The sequence below is a fragment of the Protopterus annectens genome, chromosome 16.part0 (genome assembly GCF_019279795.1).
Source record: "Protopterus annectens isolate FY-2018-M chromosome 16.part0, PAN1.0, whole genome shotgun sequence".
Taxonomy (NCBI): domain Eukaryota; kingdom Metazoa; phylum Chordata; order Ceratodontiformes; family Protopteridae; genus Protopterus; species Protopterus annectens.
This window is the reverse complement of record NC_056750.1, coordinates 150,510,554-150,525,277: the sequence shown is the minus strand read 5'-3', so window position 1 is coordinate 150,525,277 and position 14,724 is coordinate 150,510,554. Positions and strand designations below refer to the sequence as shown.

The 14,724-nt window shown below is 38.1% G+C and overlaps 1 protein-coding gene across 1 annotated transcript in view; it reads left to right on the top strand.

Annotated features, from left to right (window-relative positions):
• The window catches only part of LOC122790536 (vomeronasal type-2 receptor 1-like), a 309,096-nt gene that overhangs the window by 38,015 nt on the left and 256,357 nt on the right, over positions 1–14,724 (top strand). Inside the window, exon 2 of the mRNA XM_044058085.1 lies at positions 4–816. Within this exon, the coding sequence (XP_043914020.1) occupies positions 4–816 (813 nt within the window). The remainder of the gene's footprint in view (positions 1–3; positions 817–14,724) is intronic.

The following is a 14,724-nucleotide window of genomic DNA, read 5'->3' as shown; positions in this document are numbered from 1 at the left end:
CAGATCAGCTATGCTGCATCTGTTACAGCCTTAAGTAACAAGATGCAGTTTCCTTCATTTGTGCGAACAATTCCTAGTGATGATGCACAATCCAAGGGGCTTGCACAATTAATCATCCACTTCAACTGGACCTGGGTAGGAATTGTCGCCTCCGAAAATGAATATGGTGAGATTGGCAGTCAAATATTAAGAGATGCCCTCAATGCTAATGGTGCATGTGTAGCTTTTTATGAAATTATTCCAGCTGTGTACTCCAAAGTTAAAATTCAACGCATTATAGCAACTATAATCCAGTCAACAGCAAATGCAATCGCAGTCTTCTCCAGTGAATCCATAATGCTCCCCCTTATGGATGGGGTGTCAAAGGTAAAGCCCATTGGGAAAACCTGGATATGTTGTGAATCATGGTGTACCTCTCCTGTTATATCCAAGAAAGACCTTTTGGAAATGTTACAGCACACTATTGGATTTGCACTTCCTCAGACTGAAACTTCAGAACTCAAAGCCTTTCTATATAGCATCCACCCATCCTCATCACTTGATACCTTGTATGTTGACCTCTTTTGGGAAGAAGTATTTGGCTGTAGATGGGTGCAGTTAAACAAAACTATTATATATAATACTGTCAAGATTTGTGATGGGAAAGAACATCTAGAAAAAGTTAACATCTCACTCTTTGATGTCTATAATTACAATGTATACAAGGCTGTGTATGCAGTTGCTCATGCACTTAACGACCTTTTGTCTTGCTCCAAAAATAATGGTCCATTTGTTAATCAGACGTGTGCAAACATTTTTGATTTTCAGCCATGGCAGGTAACTTTTTTCAGATTTTCTTCTTTACTTTATGATTATCCAACTAATGCGATACATTACTGAATTAATTCTGCTGATGACTATTATTTTTGCTGAAAATATAACTCACTCTTAACATTCCAAAATGAAATATTATAGTTTATGTTAATATGAAATTAGTCTTTTTTTCAAATATTTTTATTTTTATTTTTCTCTTGTTTTGTTTGCATATTTCAATTCCAGCCATTTTACAAGTCACAATTCAGTTACATTGTAGAAGAGTTACAATCATATTTAGGTACGTCTTGTTGCAAGAGAATTTTCAGTGCTACAGCAAAATACACAAAATGTAGATGACTCGCTATATGCAACATATACAATAAGTACTACACAGAATCAACTTCTGATTAATATTTGTGCCACAGTATGCATACTACTCATAATTGTTACATTTGAGGTTTGGATTTAACACACAATATGTTTATGCCCTTTTCAGTTTACATTCACAATAATTTGTCCTTTCTCATCTTTCTATTAAAATATGATCCAGGAGAAGACTCCAGTATTTTAGAAAATAGGAAAGCTTTTATCAATTCATGTGCTGATATATACTTTAGTTCCATACTTCTGAAGCCCTCCCATGACATTTTGGTTTGATCTAACCACTTCTGAGTAATATAGAATTTTACTAAAGAGAAGATGGTAATTAGAATATGTAGATTGACTTTGGGTAACTTTTGAGAGGTGATATGCAAAATTGCAAAGTCCCATGATAATGTGGATTTTTTGAAATCTCATCCTCTCTAGCCTGACTCTCAGTGAGCACCATCATTTATAAGTACATTTACAGCTCCAGAAGATGTGGAATAGGTTTGCTATTTGTGAGTAGCAACATGGACAGTTTGGTGAAACTTCCAGTTTGAGACTGTTGAGTATTTCTGGAGTAAAGTAAGCATTGTTAGTAATCATTAGTTGAGTACACATGAGTTTCTTAAAAGGGATTCATTTTAATGTTGTTTCAATGGATTTAGATTATAATAACCCAGTATTTTGAATAAAAAATTGATGGTTGATATCTAAGGGATACTATTAGCTTATATGTATTGGATAACATTTTTTTTTATTAAAGTTAGTAAGTTCCACAAATGTATTTCATGTATTTATGTCTTTATCCTTTACTTCAAAATCTCCTGTTATTGAAGTGCACAGTTCTCTAATTTGCCTTAACATTATGATGTATCCTTTCAGAAAGTTAAGGATATTCCCTGTATCCTCTAAAGATTGTTTCCTGTGTCTGTAAATATCCCAAACATTGTATTTCTTAATGAGTGGATATTTGTCAAAGTTTATCATTTTCTTATTTAATCTGAGGTTTGGATTCAGATATATTGGTTGTAACAAGATGTAATTCTTTGTAAAGTTTAGTGCTTCCATCATTTTTGAAATCTAATTATTATATGTTTAACAAGATATGAAATCTGCTATCCTTTATTTTTTCCTGATTTATAAATGGTAGGGCTTTGGGATTAATTTTACTGTTTTTGATATAGTCATACCATAATTGAATCCATAGTGGATACTGGATACCACTCTTTACCCTTGGGATTATATTCAGCAAATTGAATGATCCTGTTTGAACATATTATGTCACAATACAAGTTAAAGTCAAGTAGCTCCAGTCCTTCTTTTTCCTTAGGATGCATTAACTTCTGATAGATTATTCTGACAGGATTAGGATTCCATATAAACTTAGCTAAAGCTGCATTTAGTTTCTTAAAGAAGTTTTTTCTGAACTATTAAATGTGTTGCATTGAGTTGAAACAATAACCTTGGAAGAATAGTCTAGGATTCTAATAAGCAATGTGGTTGCAAAGTTAAAGGTAATATCCATGCAGATTTGATTATTTCAAAATCAGTCAATTAATCAATGCTTCATGGGCTGTAAGTGAGTAGGTAGCCTGTGGTCATTTGTATTTCATTGCAGAGGGCATTCTTATCTGTCAGCTATTTCTTGGATTCAGAGCACTATTCAAGCAGTGAGCTGGAAGGACATTGGGGGTGTGGCCAAAGAAAGAATATTGTCAGTAATTAGCTCTCATAATTGGCAACAGGAAGTACATTAAGCCAACAACACCTTTCTTTTCTTGACAATACAGAGGTGGATGGACCCCAAAGTTGCCATGAAGTTTCTCTGCTAAGACCACAAGGGGTATACTCATCTGTATTACCATATGTAATATATATTAAAGGCAGAGGTAATAGGTGATGATAGTGCAGATTTATTGGCACAGCATCAGCACAAGTCCTAAAGTGTCCCAGTAAGTGGACTTAAAAAAACAATTTTCCAGGCTGTACATTCCTAGTTCCCCTGTTTGATGTATAAAAGTTGTTTGACAGAGTAAGCGGAAATTATCTTTAATCTAGTTTCTAAATAAGGCATTTCACGTTTATTCTTTTTTTTTAATTGATGTAGTATCTTCATTAATTCCTCACACAGTATTCATCTTTCCACACTGCCCCTTTTTTAATTATCTCTTCTTAACACATTGGTACCCTTATTTCTTTTCCTTGGAAAAGACTTCTGCAAAATATTATCCATTTATAGATTTTTTTGTGCCCTGAGACATATGATGTTCATTCATTTTCTGAGTTATTTTACTGGTTTCCCCTGTCTTCATCTTTTCTCCTACATACCCGAAGAGGACCTTGTCATATTTTTTTCTACCTGCTGCTAAACTTCTTTTATTTTGACCTTTGCCCTTTTAATACTCTTTGCTGCCTTACTTACAACCTATGGATTTAGAAGGTATTACGGTATGACAGGTTCTTCCCTATGAATTCCCTCTGTCTTCCAGCATCACTGCATTAAACATACCTTATTTTATGTTAACACATTACATCATCACATGGCACATGGCCTAATCAAAGCTGCAGGTCTTCTTTATTTTCTCATGAGTTTTCAAATGATCAGTGACAGTATTTCTGCTAACGGTTCTCAGTTATCTTTCTGTTTGCAACATGCTGTATTCCCATATTGCCTGAAGCTCCAACTGACACATGCATCTGTCATTCAGCCTTCCTCACTGTACACAAATTCTCTGTACATTTTTCTTACCTCTTGTGGCTGCCTCACCTCCTCTTCCTTTTTGGCTTTGTAACTTTCTTGAGTCATTTTTCTGTACTTCCCCAAATCACCTTCTTTGTGGTTGTCCATGGTTCCTATCATCCCATCTTCCTAGACCCTTATTTGTCAACACCCTTATCTATTTGTAATTAACATAGCATAACTTTAGATCCTTGTTTCTAGCATTCTACCTGACTTTAGTTCCCATGGTAAATGTGTACTACACTGCTTTATGGATACCATACTGGAAGACAATGAAATCAATACATTTCCATTTCCTGGTCCCAGCTGATAACTTCAGGGCAAGTAATTCAGTCAGTCATTTTTCTCTACTTATCTTTGATGGAGGAGTAGTCTAGCAAGCCTATGGCAAATCATAGCTTCCCAGCATAACCATCATTTTACCACTTTCCTATTGTTTGATCCTATGTCTGACCAACTAAAGGACTGGCATCTGAGCACGGTCATTGGCTTCTGGCAAATATGATTGGATTTTGTGACTGGATAACAGGATAACTTGACATTAGGATGTCAGTAAACATGGCCCACCTGAAGTTCACCAAAGCTTTATGACACAGTCCTACACTGACATCTGCTAGAAAGAATAGGGGCTAGGGGTCAGACTTAGACTGAGGTAGTAAATTTATACTTGATAGATGATTGGGTACAGAGAATTGACATCATGAATAAGGGAGGTATGAACAGAGTAGTAAACAGGTCAGTCATGGGCCTGTCACTTTGCACTGTGTGCTTGATTCAGACCTTGAAATATATAGCACAAGAGCAACATGTTCACTGATGGCACAAACCACACACAGGAAGGAAAAGTCTGAGGGAAGAGTTGGAAAGGCTAAGCAGCTGGGCACAAAGGTGATGTCTGCATTTCATTGCAAAAATGTAAAGTCCTGCAGCTTAGATATTGCAACTCTCTTATGAAGAGTCACCTGGGAGGACTGTAATGGATGATGTCAGAGTAAAAAATGGACCTTGGGATGCTGATCACACCATGACTGGCCCATCATGACTACAGGTCCGAGGCACCAGTGGAAGCGTCCAGCATAATGCATGGCATATCCTCCAAAGAACAGATTGGATAGGGAGAGAGTTAATGGTTTTAGAGTACTGACTCCTCATTAGGCCATACCTTATTCTGTGCAGTTATGCAGGCCATACAAGGAGAAGAACAGCAGACCATTGGAAGGAGTCCAGAGGAGCGGTATTCAAAGGATAATGAAATGAAGGGGAAACAGTATGGCAAAACACATGACAAGAGATCAAAAGACGGGTGGGACTGGAGGCCAACATATGGGTATATAACGTCACATGTCATGGAGAAGTGAAGGGATCATCCTCAACAGAAAGGACAGAGATGAAAGTGAGGAAGATGGGATGCAGCAACTGATTGTATGGATTTACTATTCCTGTCAGCTCTAAAACAATTTCTTCACAGAAGCTGTAGTTGATCAATGGAATGGATTATCAAAATGGGTGGTGGAGAAAGAACCCATGGAGGTAATGAAATGAAGTAGGGATAAAATAGGAAGTACTGACAGAGGGAGACAGATTGTTATTCACTTAAAACAGCATAATAGATAAGCTTAGTGTCTCCATTAACCATCAGGCTAACTTAAAGCAACTTGTCACGCATGAAGTTTGCATTTTGTTATTATGAAAAGGTTTAGTTTGCCAGTTTCCCTTTTTGATCCCTTTAGAACAAACCTTCTTTTAGGTTCACTGAAAATGGTCTCAGTTATATGGTTTTGCAATATTCCAACTTTGACATTTCCCTTTGGAATTTGATAAGAATGTTCAGTTTAATAACTCAGAAGCTTACCTTTGGCTACTTCCATCCTTTACTATTTTCATGCTGTTCCCTTCCCTCCTTCTGTGCTCTTGGCCTTTATCATTTCCTGTTCCTACCATATACATCTCCAAAACATTGTGTATACTGACCATCTAGTTGTCCTAAACATTCCTTATGTGTAGTGCCAAACCTCACTCTCTGCCATGTCCCATTCCCTGTTATCAGTAACCCGTTGCTTTATTATAGCAATTACATGGCCTTTACCTTTAAAAGTCAGCATTTCCAGTTGCATATCTTCCTAACTGGACATTTAAGGTGCCCAGCATTACCCTCATCCTGCTACCCCAATTTAATTTTTCATTTTTTCCATGCTGTCTTCCCAGACACTACAGAGCTCTTCCTAAGCCTAACATTTTTGTTTTACTCATGTCCTTTCATCAGTTCTCTTGTCATTCTTTGTTCTTCCCTTGGACCTTCCTTCCTAATTCCATCTTATTATACTTCTTGAGTGCCTGCCCATACCTTCATTCAATTTTCTGACACTTGTTTTTCTTGTCCCTTTCTTTTTTCCGGATGTTACTCATCTTCTTCCTTCTCTTTCGCCCGATCCCTATTATCCTCTGCTTATCACTCCAGTCTGTGTTACTCTTTTTCTTGTCCAGGCCACCTTCTTGACTACCTCCTCCTTCCCTGTCAATTTTTGCCATTTCTGTCCTGTTCATTTTTCTTTAAACCCTCAACCCTCTTCAGATTTTGACTTAAGGACACAGTCATTGTATTATGGTTTTCCAACTAATTCTGTATTAACATGGTCCCTTGGAGAGTGAAGACAAGTCTAACCCTACAGAGCAACTCCTCCATGAGCCAAACTCCTACCCCATAGGAGATGTTATTGACTTACCCTGTAGCCTGACCCCCCCCCCCTGCTCCTTACTACATTCCCTGGGCCAAAAACTGACCTGTCAGACCCCTGTTTCCTCATACTGCTGAACACTAGCATGACCAGGTTTCCTGAGGATACTGCTGTGCTTCCTAAACTGCTACACAACACTATCACCAGAATAGCCCTTTCGATGGCCTCTTTTGTGTGTGATGTTGTCAGGTCATTTGCTCTTTGAGACGTTGATACATGGAGGCATCCACCTTCTTTTGCAGTCCACATGGTTATTATCTGGACCATCATTGTCTGGTGAGGTTTAATCCTGGACTTCCTACCTTTACAACATCGCCCTTTTTGTCTTGGCCATGCTTACTATTTCTAGTGATTGTCCATTCACTGTCACAACTCCCCCCCCCCCCAAAGTTAGCTTTAAAAGCATCCCCATCACCTTGCTTTAGGCCTGCCTATTTTCTTGCCATCTATATTACTTCTAACAACCAACAAGTCAGTATGAGGTGAGGTATGTGTCTCAAAGGAACACACGTATGTGTGTATTCCTTTGAGACATGTACCTGTTGGTTATTAGTGGTTCCCCTGCTGAACACTCACATTTTCATGGTATCTATGTTGCATATCCTGAATGTTTTTTTCCTAACTGTTCCTCTCATCTCCCTTCTTACTACAAGTAGCATCCTTCCAATTATATCCACTTTCTTCCTGCTCTCCCATGGTGCTCTATCCTGACAACCTCTGACCCAGCTGCCATTTTTTCTACCTGCCCTGTCCAGTATACTGCAGCTCCCTGCTTCTAACACTGACCTCACTGTATATACAACATTCCACATTCTCCTCTCTAAGCGAGTTTGGCCTGTTCCCTCACTTTTTCCATCTATTCTACTTATCTGCTGTATTTTGTGATCTTATACCTCTGACTACTTCCACTCATGACTTTTTTGTAGTTTGATTTGCCTCTTTTCCCTCATTCTGTGTCTTTCCTTCTGACATTTCCTCACTAGGCCCTCCCTTCCCGATTTCCACATGACTAGCCAATGTAGTACATGTTTAGTTTTATATACACTTTTGCATTGCTGTCCTTTTCCTGCAGATTCCATATCCCCCTTCCATCCCACAAGCAGTAAGAAAATCCTACCCACCTCTCATCCTTCTCCCATCCTGTCTGCACTGATACCCTGATACTATTTCATTCTGTTTACCTTTAATGTATTCTTACTTGTAACTACTTAACTTGTTTTCTTGTTGTCTTATGTCCTGTCTGCCTTTGTATTGTTGTCTTAGCCCTGTCTGTAGGTTATTACATGATTTGTTCCCTGTTTCCTTATTTGTTCCTTCTGTGTTCTCTTTGTTATGTTGCATCTACAGTCTGCTCTTCTTCCAACTGCTGTTATCCCTTGATACAACAAAATACTCTGCACAATTCTGCAGTTCCTTGAACACTGGAGCATACCAATATATTTGTCCATGATTCTCTCTCTCCAGTATACTATAGCATCCTGTCCTCAGGAATGCCTTGTTAATGTTGCACCACACTTTACTTGTTCAACATACAGCACACAGAAGCATTACGGTGTATCTAGTCAATGCACTTTTAACTTATTCATAATCAATTACATTGCAACAAGAACCCCACATATATCCTAAAGTAATAGATTTGATTCCAAGGGCAAAAGCACTGATGGTTCCTTAGGTTCAGATGTTTCTGATGTGATTTTATTGGATGAATCAGGCTGTGTGTAATGTGGATCATTTGAATACAGCTTAATAACTGTAGCAAATGCCTTTCTGAAGCACTGTTGGTTATCTGGCAACAATGCCAGTGAAACCACTAGTCCACAGCAGTTACTTTTTTGACAGAAAAAAAAAACAGAGTATAAAGCACTTTCAAACACTACGGCAGCCACATAATGGAAAAATCAAGACAAATTCTCCACAGAAAATGTTTTATCCATAAGTAAACATTACTTTTTAACTGATAGAAACAAGTGCTTTGTTTACAAGTATGTTACAGTCTTGAGAATAATGCATAAAGCTCTTAGATTTAAAATAATTTTCCTGAAGAGGAAAATAATAAAACATCAGGAGAAATAAGAAATTGGAAGGTCCCCCCACCCAAAGAGAACCTATCTGCCCAGCTAACGAAAGCAGAAGTCAACCATTGATTCTCAAAAGCCTCAGGGGAGCATAATTTTCAGAAGCAGCAAAGCTCTGAAGGGCTTTGTGCCCAAACTTGTCTTTTAGTCATCTCAGCTCAAACTGCTTGACAGTTTCTGCATGTAGATGGTGTCCTGGAGCTTTGGAAGCTGTCTGGCTTTTACATCCTTGGCAAGATATAATCCATATAGCTAAGGCTACTGCAGCAGTGGTCATTACGAAGAACATCAAAGCTTTATTTCTTTATTCATACATTTACAGTAGCTGAAATGAGCAATACAATATATCTACATTAAATAAGAATATCAGTGTGGATTCAGTTGTCAATTTATAATAAAGGGAAGACAGCTTAAATATCTCCCATTCAATACTGAAGTTTATTCTATCAGCAAGTAATCAATATATCGCAGCTTCCCTATTTCAGGTTAGAGTTCTCAAAACTGCATGAGAAAGCAAAAGTTAACATTAATTAATTTCATATAAAATTAATCCTCAAGCATCCTGTTAAAGAGAAGTCCACTTACATTTCTTCTGGGTTTTTTTTGACACTTAACCAAATCTGCATTCACAAATAGAAGTATTTCATATAAATTTAAAATATCACAGCTGCATTACCAACATCAAACATTAGGTGACAGCACTCAGCCATTCAAAGCTCAAATTAACAAATAATTTTTTGTCCCATGTCCCAGCAGTGTGTAAGTATTCATATCAATCACTGTTTCCAAAGTCCAGCCTGTGTATGTAATAGTTATGCATAAATATTTCTCTATTTTCATTACAGCTCCAGCTGAGTGGGCTGTGAACCAGAAAGCCCATGCCAGTAGGTTGCAAAGGCTGCATCGCGAGGCTGGTGATATAGACAGCTTTAGGCACCAGCGAACCCTGTGGTCACTGGGCAACCACAGCAAGTTATCTTGATATTTTGTAACATGTTTGTTAAACCAACAAAGGTTAATACAGCAATCTTGTACACTTAATAAACCAGCTGGGTAATGACTCTTATATATATCTCCTTTAAAATTCAAAGATATCTCTGGTTATAGTAACAGTGTTTTATCAAGTAACAGGCTTCACAACGCCATTAAATATTTTACCACTGATATAGTGGCCCTGGCTTAGTTAATCCCTACTGGTGGATTTTCTTTTTACTAAAACTAACAATATAGCCATGTTTAGGTGCCTGCAATACCTGTGGTTGCAGGGGTGGGGTTAATCATCTTTGACTGTGTTGGGGCCCACAAAAGCTAATTTCCTTATTATGCTCTTTAACCTAAACAGGGCTGTGATACCACGCTAACAGGATAAAGCTAATGACGAACATGAGCAAGGACAGCACTAGAAAGACCAACAGCCCAGAGTGACTGATCTCAGTGCAAACCTTGGATTTTAAGAAGAGCTGATGCTTTCAGTTTTCAGGGATGATTTTCTCTGTCTGAAAGTTTTATAAACACCGGGAGAACACCAGATAATGAAACTCTCAATTTATTTGCTGAAGAATTCAGTCAGTGCCATAAATAGCAGAATAAAAGCTCAGAATCAAAAACATTTATTTATGTATTTCTAGTTTGATTACTGAGAAAGTCCGCTGGGCCCAGAGAGCCCATTTTCAGTGGAGGTCCGAGGAGAAAAGCTCCATGAAGCAGATTACAGTAAAGATAGCAGTCCAATAAAAATAAAAGTACAAGTACAAATACATATCAAATAATACAAAGCGTGAGCAATATTGCCCATAGTGGAAAAATATCATGCAGATACATTTTAACAAATTCACACAAAGTCAAAATTCAAAAGCTATTTACAATATTTACAGAGTGTAAGCGATCATATGGGAATTAGCTATAGGAGGTTATAGCCAGTTATAAGGTGCTTAGGAACTCAGGAGGATACCCTCCCAGGGAATTTTGTTAGAGTTCTAGGTAGGGAGAATGCAATTACATTTCCATTTGAAGGACAGGTAGGTGTAGAGCTGAGCTTTGAAGTTGTTTGTGTTTGACATTGTCATTAGTGTGGAAGGGAGAGAGTTCCATTTAGTTAGAGTGGAACATTTGGTTGGATTAAATATTAGTCTATGTGCTGTAGTGAGCTGGAGGAAGTCCAGGTAATTTGCGAATTCTAACCAATTGAGGGATTGGATGGTAACACAGTGATGAGTGGAATGTTTGGCTTTGGTGGCAAATTTACAAATTTTGTTATAACAGCTTTCAGGTTTGGAAGTGATGGAAGAGGATAGGTTATTTAATAGTGGGGCACCATAAAGAAGGGAGGGAAGGATGTAAGAGGAGTCCAGAGTATGCCTGGTAGAAGAAGAGAGGAAGTGACTGTTCCTGTACAGCATAACGAGTTTTTGGAGGGTTTTCTTTATATTTTGCTGAATATGGATATCGAACTTGAGTTGTTTGTCTATAGTTACACCAAGTAGTTTGGCAAAGGGAACAACTTTGATCGGAGAGTTGCTTTGGCTAAAGACTTGGAAGGAATTTTTATCAAAAGAGAAAGATTTTGAGGGTGTGAATAGTAGTATTTTAGATTTGTTAGCATTGACCAATAAGAACTATAAAATCTGGATTTATTGTCTGTAATCTTGAAAGATTTGTCAGCAAATTAAACTTTTTATGATGGATAGAGCAAAATTATGAACAAAATCTGTGACATCAGGGACAGCGACAGGTATGCATCTACTCCTTAATGAGGTAAACAAAAGTGACTTACCCCTGCTGTTGTTTGATGACTGCTAAACATCAGTCACTGATCTGGTGTGGCAGCACCAGTGTTGCACAATGTATTGCTATTTACTGAAATAAGTACAAAACTGGTATTGCTATGGCTTATGCTTGTGTGTGTCTAAAAAATTTCAGTGATTTTTATCTGTGCACACACCAAATAATGCCAGGACATGTACATTATTCTGCTGAGTATCAGTAAAAAATGCAGATAAGTAATTTTATTTATTTATTTATTTATTTGACATTTGTTAATCTGGAAAGTCCAACTGAGTCAAAAACCCATTTTTAGTGGTGGCCTGGGGAAAAAAGCTCCACAACAGCAAAACATCAAAAATATGCAGAGCATTGCATTTCATTTTCAAAGGTATGGCATGAAATATATCACAGAATATTCAGACACATAGATCTTCGAAAAGACTAGTGGCCTCCACTCTCCAGACTGTATAAATGGATTTAGGGGGCTCCCTTAATTATCATTGACTGTGCGGGGGGCCCACAAAAGCTGTTGCTGGTTGGAGAAAAAAATGTATTAATTGCCTGATTATACTCTTTGACCTGAACAGGGTTATGATATCACCCTGTTAGGATAAGGCTGATAATGACCTCTGCTTTCCCATTCTAAACCCAACCCTTCTCAGATGTGTGTGTTTACAGAAAGCTGCTGTATGGGGGGGGGGGGTGGAGATTGTGTAGTTATTACTTCTTTAATTTTCATCACAGTCAAACTTTAGAGTTACGCACAGGAGGTCATTACAGCTTGTGTTCGGGCTGAAGACAGTGCAGTCATTATTTTCTTTTACTTTTCTCACAGACCTCAGAGGTGTACAAAGGTTATTATAGCTTGTGTAGGGGCATACCTCTCAGCTGTACAGATTTTCGCAGAATGTCCAGATTTTTGCCTCATAATATTGGTCTGTTCCTCATAAAAAAATTTTTTTTTTGACAAATCACTGGGATGAGCTAAGGATTAAAGTCACTAAATACTGATGTGCATTTGAGTTTCAGACTTCATATCTTTCAGAAAATGCATGCTAAAACTAATCATGTTTTTTCTAGCAACTTTCTAAGTTTATAAGAGCAATATTTAAAATGTGTCCCTATTTTTGGGCTTTTGTCTCCCCACAATGTCAGGCTTTCTCCCGATTTCTTGCACCAAGAGGTTAAGAGAGATGTGTAGGGGCACTATACTGTCTAGCAGCAACAAAGCAGAATACATTACTGTAACCATTATTCTGTCTAGGAGCAACAAAGCAGAATACATTACTGTAATCATTATTCTGTCTAGGAGCAACAAAGCAGAATACATTACTGTAATCATTATTCTGTCTAGGAGCAACAAAGCATAATACATTACTGTAATCATTATTCTGTCTAGGAACAACAAAGCAGAATACATTACTGTAATCATTATTCTGTCTAGGAGCAACAAAGCAGAATACATTACTGTAATCATTATGCTTTTTTCCCTTTCCTCACAATCACCTTAATCATAATTTCTATTCAAGCCATAATTGATGAAATGGTTGTGTAAAAAGAAAATAAAAAACTATAAAATGCAGTTCAGAGCATATAGAAGGTGACAACTTACTGGCAAAGCTGGAGAGTAAACCAAAATGTGAGAAAAGGAAGAAAAAAGTAATGTGCACGGTTTGGGGAGCCCAAGATAAGAGGAAACATAGGGAAGGACTAGAGAGAGAGAGAGAGTGTGTGTGTGTGTGTGTGTGTGTGTGTGTGTGTGTGTGTGTGTGTGTGTGTGTGTGTGTGAGTGTGTGTGTGTGTGTGTGTGTGTGTGTGTGTGTATGTGTGTGTGTGTTTGCGTGTGTGTGTGTGTGTGTGTGTGTGTGTGTGTGTGTGTGTGTGTGTGCGCGTGTGTGTGTGTGTCTGTGCGCGTGCGTGTCAGCGCACGCGTGCAGGTTCGTGTATGCGCGCGTGTGTGTGTGTGTCTGTGCGCGTGCGTGCATGTGTCTGTGCGTGCGCGTGCGTGTTTGTGTGCGTGTGTGTGTGTGTGTGTGTGTGTGTGTGTGTGTGTGTTTGGGTGAGGTGGCCGAAATGGAAGGCCTAAAGTTCCATTAGTCCCACGTAACCAGGCACGCACGTGAGACTCTGGTGCACGGTCCTAACAAAATCATAGATTAAACCAAACGAACCAGCACTCCAGGCAGGAGAGATTTATTTTAAATAACCATTATAATTAGGTAGCCGAAAAAACTACCTAAATAACCTGTAACATACAGACCGGTTTCGGCATGAGAAGCCTTAATCAGTGTAAATAATTCTTTACTTTATATAGATAACAGTATTGTTGTCCTTACCCCTCTCGCAGGGGGTTGAGTGTCCAAATATAACTCCAAATTAAGTATATATGCACAGCTGTTGCTGTAGATGAAATGGACAGCTATGGTCCTTCTCTACACCAGTCCCACACATCCCTAGCTACTTTCCCTATTGTATTTCCCTCTGCATGCCCCATTTTTCACCACTATCCTATCACCCCTTTTTTTCTTTTCTATTAAAGAAATTAGCATGGGGTTAAGTGGGATCAAGCACTTTTAAACAGTAATAATCAGGATTAAGCCTGTTTGCATGACGCTAAGCAATGCCTACACAGATTAAGCACTTTTAAAGCTAACAGTCTGTAAGCATATTTAACTGGACGTTAGCATTGCTTACTGCCATGCAAACCTGCGCAAACCTGCTTACAACTGATTAAAAGTGCATTAATCACTCTGTATCCAACAGCCGTTGTTCTGCCTAGCAACAAAAAATTCAGGCCTTCCAATCTTTGAATACAGGACCCTACACACCATAACCTCAGCAAGTTACCACTGAGCCATCTGAGCTGTAGACATGTCTAATATTTTCTCATACGTATCATGCAGCACAGTCATTCAACAATAGGGAAAATGTATTTATATATGTATATATATATATATATATATATATATATCTATATATATATGGTTCTACCTTAGATAAACGAAATACCACATAACTGACAAGCAGTTAACCGACACGACAACACCAAAAACTTATATCACCGACAACGTAAATAAACGACTCTGAAAACGCCAACATTGGTATAATGCCTCCTACCACGTTCCAGGTAATGTAAATAGTTGTCTGTAATCAGCATATCGTAAAAACTTACACAGAACAACCCTACTTGATAGCAACTGTAACGTCTGATAGTGACAGTGAACTATTTACATTACCTGGAACGTGGTAG